Source organism: Dendropsophus ebraccatus, chromosome 1 (assembly GCF_027789765.1).
Source record: "Dendropsophus ebraccatus isolate aDenEbr1 chromosome 1, aDenEbr1.pat, whole genome shotgun sequence".
Lineage (NCBI taxonomy): Eukaryota > Metazoa > Chordata > Amphibia > Anura > Hylidae > Dendropsophus > Dendropsophus ebraccatus.
In genome coordinates, this window is record NC_091454.1 from 14,585,609 (window position 1) to 14,593,029 (window position 7,421).

The 7,421-nt window shown below is 42.0% G+C and overlaps 1 protein-coding gene across 1 annotated transcript; it reads right to left on the reverse strand.

Moving 5' to 3' along the window:
* Window positions 1–319: 319 nt before the first annotated feature.
* UPK3A (uroplakin 3A) lies at window positions 320–5,341 on the reverse strand. The gene is made up of 6 exons (XM_069954707.1): window positions 5,284–5,341; window positions 4,177–4,317; window positions 2,428–2,638; window positions 1,786–1,865; window positions 1,401–1,533; window positions 320–543 (listed from the first exon to the last, which is right to left on the reverse strand). The coding sequence occupies exons 1-6, from the start codon at window positions 5,339–5,341 to the stop codon at window positions 420–422; spliced, it is 747 nt and encodes a 248-aa protein (XP_069810808.1). The 3' UTR covers window positions 320–419.
* Between the last annotated feature and the right edge of the window lie 2,080 nt (window positions 5,342–7,421).

A 7,421-nucleotide genomic window follows, 5' to 3' on the forward strand; every position in this document is an offset into this window, starting at 1 on the left:
CCCCAGGCTTAGAAGAACATGGCCACTTCCTGCCAGAAACAGCACCACTCCTGTGCTCAGTTTGGGTGTGCTATTGCAGCTCAGTTCCATTGAAGTAAATGAGGCTTAATCGTAATACCATAAACAACCTGATGACAGGGGGGCGCTGTATTTATGCAAGAAAGTAGCTGTTTTTTATTAAACCAAAACCCTTCAAGTTTTCCCCGACTGCCGGTCATCCATTTAAGAGAATGGGATCATATTACGACCCACCTCTTACGGGTTGCGATTAGAGCCCATTCTCTTGAATGGAGTAACCAGCAGTCGCCATGTATCCCAGGCCTATGAGGCATCATGGACCCTTTAGACGGTCGACATTTAATTCACGGCCATCACATAGTTCATTCATCTCTCTGCTGCCCAAAGGAATCATCAACTCATCAGGCTTGTGGGTTGACGGCGTAACGTTCCGAGCCGCCGCCGCTCGCAGTGTCTTCAGGCTTTTGCGGTACATGAGTGGAGCGACTCTCGTGTATTGTGGGCGCCACTTCTTTCCTTGGGGTCCTGTTTGGAGAAAGGAAGATATATGATTGTGAAGCCGCTGCCAGACTCCGGGGATACCGATACATTAGATGGTTGGCCAATCCAACCAAGATCTACTGGTCTGGCCGACAATAATCATCCTAAACATTAAAGGGGTTCAACAATTTTTTTTCCTTCAAATGCAACTAGTGCCAGATATTTGTATTCTTCTTACTTCTATTAAAAAAAAAAAAAAAAAAAAAAAATCAAGTCTTCCAGTACTTATAAGCTGCTGTATGTCCTGCAAGAAATGGGGGAGAATTGTTTAAAGGGGTAGATCACAGAAAAAAAAAAAAATCAGATTAAACTGGTGCCAGAGATCTGTGATTTACTACTTTAAAAAAAATCCAGTCTTACAGTTATCAGCTGCTGTATGTCCTGCAGGAGGTGGTGTATCCTTTCCAGTCTGACAGTGCTCTCTGCTGCCACCTCTCTCCATGTCAGGAACTGTGCAGAGCAGCAGCAAATTCCCATAGAAAACCTCTCCTGACATGGACAGAGGTGGCAGCAGAGAGCACTGTGTCAGACTGGAAATAATACACCACTTCCTGCAGGACATACAGCAGCTGATAAGTGCAGGAAAACTGGATTTTTTTTTTTAAATCACAGATCTCTGGCACCAGTTTATTCTGATCTGTGAACTACCCTTTTAAACATTTCTCCCCCATTTCTTCTCTAGTGGTGTCAGAGTTACAATTCCCACCAGGACATGATGGGAGTTGTAGTTCGCAACAGCTGGAGGGCGACAGGTTTGACACTTCTATACATTGACCAGGTAGAAGCCCTACGATCCCTACACTAAGAGGTCCATGAACCTACCAGAGAAGCCATATACTTACATGTAATATGTGATCACCGCAGCCACAAGACCCGCCAAGACCAAGAAGAGCAGAACGCTCAGAATGGAGGTGATGACTATCATCCCTCCGCTTCTTCTACCCGGCCAGGTGTCTATGACTGATGAAGCTTTACCTGGAAGAGGAAAGAGTTGGTTTAAGGGTCTGCTGCTGGTTCAAATGACTGTCATACCTCATTCCTCCTGCAGGGGCACTGTGGGGAAACTGAACAACTACATTCACAGTTTACAGCAGATCACATGATAAAGAGTTGGATAAGGCGGCACACAGTTCTCCAAGTATCGCTGCCGGTGATCATCGGGGGGAGGGGGTCACATTGGTCATAGCCATAAGCCACTAATGTATATCCGTATATAGTGATCCTTACCTAGCCTTGTGCTGATCGGAGCTGACCAAGTAGAATTAGTCACCAGAACATTGTTTGCATCGTAAAAACCGTACAGAAACCTGGAGGGGGGAGATGAAAAAAAAAAAAAAAAAATTATATAATATATATATATATATATATTCCACAGCCCACTACTTAAAGAAGCACTCCAGAAAGAAAGAAAGAAAAAAGTCAACTGGTGTCATACAGTTATACAGATTTGTAAAATCTATTACTACAAAAGAAAAAAAAAAACTACTATTTTCCAGTACTTATCAGCTGCTGTATGTCCTGCAGGAAGTGGTGTATTCTCTCCAGTCTGACACAGTGCTCTCTGCTGCCACCTCTGTCCATGTCAGGAACTGTCCAGAGCAGGAGAGGTTTTCCAGCAGAGAGGACTGTGTCAGTCTGGAGAGAACACACCACTTCCTGCAGGACATACAGCAGCTGATAAGTACTGGAATGATTGAGATTTGTTTATAGAATTTAGAATTCTGTATAACTTTCTGATTCCAGTTTTTTTTCGCTCTGGAGAACCCTTTAGATACCACCCAACCAGGCAGAATGGTACATTGATGCTCCCCTTCCCCCTAGACTCAAACAGCGCCACCTCTGGCTGTATGTGGTATTGCACTTGTATACCTGTAAGCAGTGTTACTGGTGAGCGCTTTATTGCAGAAGTCGGCGGTTAAGCAGTCGGATGCCTCCCCTACACGGAAGGTGTACGTGGTGACAGAAGACGGAGTCTCTCCGCAGGTGGGATTGGCGAAGGTGGCGGCTGCATATGGCCGTATACTTCCCCCATTGGTTGAGAAGTAGGTATTGGCCAATGCCAAAGTCTTGTCAGAAGCCGCTTTAAGGGGGAAAAAAAAAAAAAAGTTAGTGCTACTAGAGGATAGTAAGAGGCTTAGGGTTCCAGCTATCCTAATTCACTAGATTGGGATTCTAGTGGGTCAGAAGTTTACATACACCGTGCCTGACTGCATCTTTATATAGCAGCACAGCTTTACAGCACAGCTTGGGGGATCTGGGGTTAGAAAATACTGCTAAAACAGCGCCATCCCTGTCCTCAGTTTGTGTGCGGCATTACAATTCACACACCAAAACTGAGGACAGGGGCAGTATTATAGTAGTTATATTCCTGTATATAGGAGCAGTATATTCCTGTATATAGGAGCAGTATTATAGTAGTATATTCCTGTATATAGGAGCAGTATTATAGTAGTTATATTCCTGTATATAGGAGCAGTATATTCCTGTATATAGGAGCAGTATTATAGTAGTATATTCCTGTATATAGGAGCAGTATTATAGTAGTTATATTCTTGTATATAGGGAGCAGCATTATAGTAGTTATATTCTTGTATATAGGAGCAGTATATTCCTGTATATAGGAGCAGCATTATAGTAGTATATTCCTGTATATAGGAGCAGTATTATAGTAGTTATATTCCTGTATATAGGAGCAGTATATTCCTGTATATAGGAGCAGTATTATAGTAGTTATATTCCTGTATATAGGAGCAGTATTATAGTAGCTATATTCCTGTATATAGGAGCAGTATTATAGTAGTATATTCCTGTATATAGGAGCAGTATTATAGTAGTTATATATCTGTATATAGGAGCAGTATTATAGTAGTTATATTCTTGTATATAGGGGCAGTATTATAGTAGTTATATTCTTGTATATAGGAGCAGTATTATAGCAGTTATATTCCTGTATATAGGAGCAGTATTATAGTAGCTATATTCCTGTATATAGGAGCAGTATTATAGTAGTTATATTCCTGTATATAGGAGCAGTATTATAGTAGCTATATTCCTGTATATAGGAGCAGTATTATAGTAGTTATATTCCTGTATATAGGAGCAGTATTATAGTAGTTATATTCTAGTATATAGGGGGCAGTATTATAGTAGTTATATTCTTGTATATAGGGGGCAGTATTATAGTAGCTATATTCCTGTATATAGGAGCAGTATTATAGTAGTTATATCCCTGTATATAGGGGCGGTATTATAGTAGCTATATTCCTGTATATAGGGGGCAGTATTATAGTAGTTATATTCCTGTATATAGGGGGCAGTATTATAGTAGTTATATTCCTGTATATAGGAGCAGTATTATAGTAGTTATATTCTTGTATATAGGAGCAGTATTATAGTAGTTATATTCTTGTATATAGGAGCAGTATTATAGTAGTTATATTCCTGTATATAGGAGCAGTATTATAGTAGTTATATTCCTGTATATAGGAGCAGTATTATAGTAGCTATATTCCTGTATATAGGAGCAGTATTATAGTAGTTATATTCCTGTATATAGGGGCAGTATTATAGTATTGTACATACATAGACCAATATGAAGCAATAAGGTAACAGACTTACAGTTTTGCACTACATATAGGACAACTTTGGCGATGGTTGCGTCTGTAGCGAAGCAGTACGGTTTCTCTAAAATGATGGTAGTCTGGGATGGATTTATTTGGCAGACGCTGGAACTGCATAATAATGGCGTCGCGGCGTGCGCTGGAAGACAAGATGGTAAAATGGTCAACATACAGTATATATATATATATATATATATATATATATATATATAAAATAAGAACTCCCCTAGTATCACAGCCCACTACTCACTATCACTGTATCATGTTACACTCAGGATCTCTCCAGGATTTTCCATGTGATCGTCCAACCTGTACAAGATTACAACTCCCAATGTGCTCTGACAGCTGCAGGGCATGCTGGGAATTGTAGTTCTGGACAGGTTTTTAATGCAATAAACCAATACCATAGGGAAACCTAACTTCCAAATAAGTAAAATTCTAATATAAAGTGGATTTCGATTCTGCACCATCTCTGTCGGTGCACGAAAGCAACGTTCTCACCCAAAGGGCAGTGCAGTGTAACCTGGCTGCTGTAGTGCCCCGGGGTGGGGCGGGTGTCATAATATTAGACATACATATGGAAGAAAAACACAGAGGCTCGTCACAGCGTATCAGAGTCAGACAGGATATTAATGTGAACCAGAATGTTCCCACCTACTGACAGCAAGCAGAGGTCTTAAAAATACTGAATAATTTTTTCTCTACACCTCAAACTCGCTATAGATGTAGCAGAGCTGAATTAGTTTTTTTTTAGGGTACGTTCACACTTACCGGATCCGCAGCAGATTTCATTTAAATAACTGAACACAGCATCAAATCTGCTGCGGACCCTCTAGGTGTGAACGCACCTACAGGATCCGCAGCAGATTTGATGCTGTGTTCAGTTATTTAAATGAAATCTGCTGCGGATCCGCAGCAGAAAATAAGCTGCGGATCCGATAAGTGTGAACGTACCCTTAAAGGGATAAAACGCTGCATGTTAAGAGGAAAAACCCCTTAAAACAGGGTCAGTATGGAAAGGAACGCTCAGTGCTGTGCTACTAGATGACACACTCAGCTCTGCTACATCCCCCCCCTGTAATACTCAGACAGAGACATGACTTACCCAACTCATACTGCAATAAGACGGCCACACAGACCAGCGCACACCTCCAGGCCCCCATGGCTGTACAACCTGCAGAGACCCTGTAACTAACTCAGCTATAGCAGAGCATGGGAAATGAGCCACAGGTGTCTGCTGCCCCGCCCACTGCTGCTGGCCCCGCCCAGTGTCCTCAGCCAATTACAGCACACCTAAAAGCAGTGGCTTTCTCTGCAGAGGATAGGTGTGGACGGGCAGGGATCCATACAAGTATATATCCCGTTATGATAGCATAGTCATCACCACAATGGCTAATGGTGCGTTTACACTGAGAGATTTATCTGACAGATCTTTGAAGCCAAAGCCAGAAACAGACTATAAACAGGGAGCAGGTCATTAAGGAAAGACTGAGATCTCTCCTCTTTTCAAATCCATTTCTGGCTTCATCTTAAAAAAATCTGTCAGATAAATCTGTCTGTGTAAACGCACCCTAAGAGTCCATTTACACAGAAAGATTATCTGCCAAAGAGTTGAAGCCAAAGCCAGGAACAGACCATAAACAGAGATCAGGTCATGAAGGAAAGACTGAGATTTCTCCTTTTTTTCAAATCCATTCCTGGCTTTGGCTTCAAATCTTTAGCAGATAATCTTTCTGTGTAAATGGACCCTAAACGCACCATTAGGGTCCATTTACACGGAAAGATTATCTGCCAAAGATTTGAAGCCAAAGCCAGGAATGGATGTGAAAAGAGGAAAAATCTCAGTCTTTCCCTTTTGACCTGATCTCTGTTTCTGGCTTTGGCTGCAAATAATCTTTCTGTGTAAATGGACCCAAAAAGTCTCACTAAGGGTGCGTTCACACGTACAGGATCCGCAGCAGATTTGATGGCCCAGAATTACTTTGCATTGAATCTGCGCCATCAAATCTGCTGCAGATCCTGTACGTGTGAACGCACCCTAAAAGACAAAGCAAAAAACTGGAATTAACCCCTTAGGTCTCCTTGTACATATCCAGGACTATTATCTGCAATGGGAGGCACTATGGGAACCCATTGAAGTCTATAGAATCCACAATATAGTATCAGTATTGATATATCAAGGTAAGGCCGTATTCACATTGCATATCCCTGACAGCCCCAATGTATACTGTGGTACAGAGGAGCAGTCGTTGACTAGTCATATATACTATTTTGAAGGGGCCCTACAAGCTGTTTATGGAAGAAAGCTGCCATGTTTTTTTTCAGTCTAGATAACCCTTTCAATAGGTCCTGCAGTAACCTATAGCACCCAAACGGAGTCACTAAAAGGCCCCTGCTGCTCTCCGCCACAGTATACATTGGCACTATGGCACGAATGGGATGTGATAGAAACTTAAAGGGGTACGCCAGCGAAAATCTTTTTCAACTGATTTCAGAAAGTTATACAGATATGTAATTTATTTCTATTTAAAAAAAATCTCCAGTCTTGTGGTACTTATCAGCTGCTGTATGTCCTGCAGGAAGTGGTGTATTCTTTCCAGTCTGACACAGTGCTCTCTGCTGCCACCTCTGTCCCTGTCAGGAACTGTCCAGAGCAGCAGCAAATCCCCATAGAAAACCTCTCCTGCTCTGGACAGTTCCTGACATGGACAGAGGTGGCAGCAGAGAGCACTGTGTCAGACTGGAAAGAATATACCACTTCCTGCAGGACATACAGCAACTGATAAGTACTGGAATACTTGAGATGTTTTAATAGAAGTGAATTACAAATCTATATAACTTTCTGACTCCAGTTGATTTGAAAGAAAAAGATTTTCGTCGGAGTACCCCTTTAAAATGCAATGTGAACGTCTTAGGATGGGTTCATGCTGGATTCCGCCATAGATTGCAACAGGTGCCATTGATTATAATGGTCAGAACGGATTCACCTAAAGAACATCCTGGGGTCCTTATTTCCTATCCATAGGACGGGGGATACCAAGCTGATGAGTGGGGGTCCTACCATTGTGACCCCCACCACGGCCAGTGCTCCATTCACTCTCCACACGTTCAGTGGTCATACATGTTCATCAGCCCCATGAGAATGACTAGAGGGCCGTTCACTCCTCACTTAGGGGAGGGCCGATCCCAAATCTGGGATAACATCCTCAGGTGAGAGTTCCCCTTTAAATCCTAAGTATTACA

Excerpts from the sequence above, each read along its gene's own strand:
- UPK3A (XM_069954707.1), bottom strand. The coding sequence starts at position 5,341 with ATGGGGGCCTGGAGGTGTGCGCTGGTCTGTGTGGCCGTCTTATTGCAG. Across the intron at positions 4,318-5,283 it reads CTTATTGCAGTATGAGTTGG|CGCACGCCGCGACGCCATTA; the intron begins GTAAGTCATGTC and ends CTTGTCTTCCAG. Across the intron at positions 2,639-4,176 it reads CCTATATGTAGTGCAAAACT|CGGCTTCTGACAAGACTTTG; the intron begins GTAAGTCTGTTA and ends TCCCCCTTAAAG.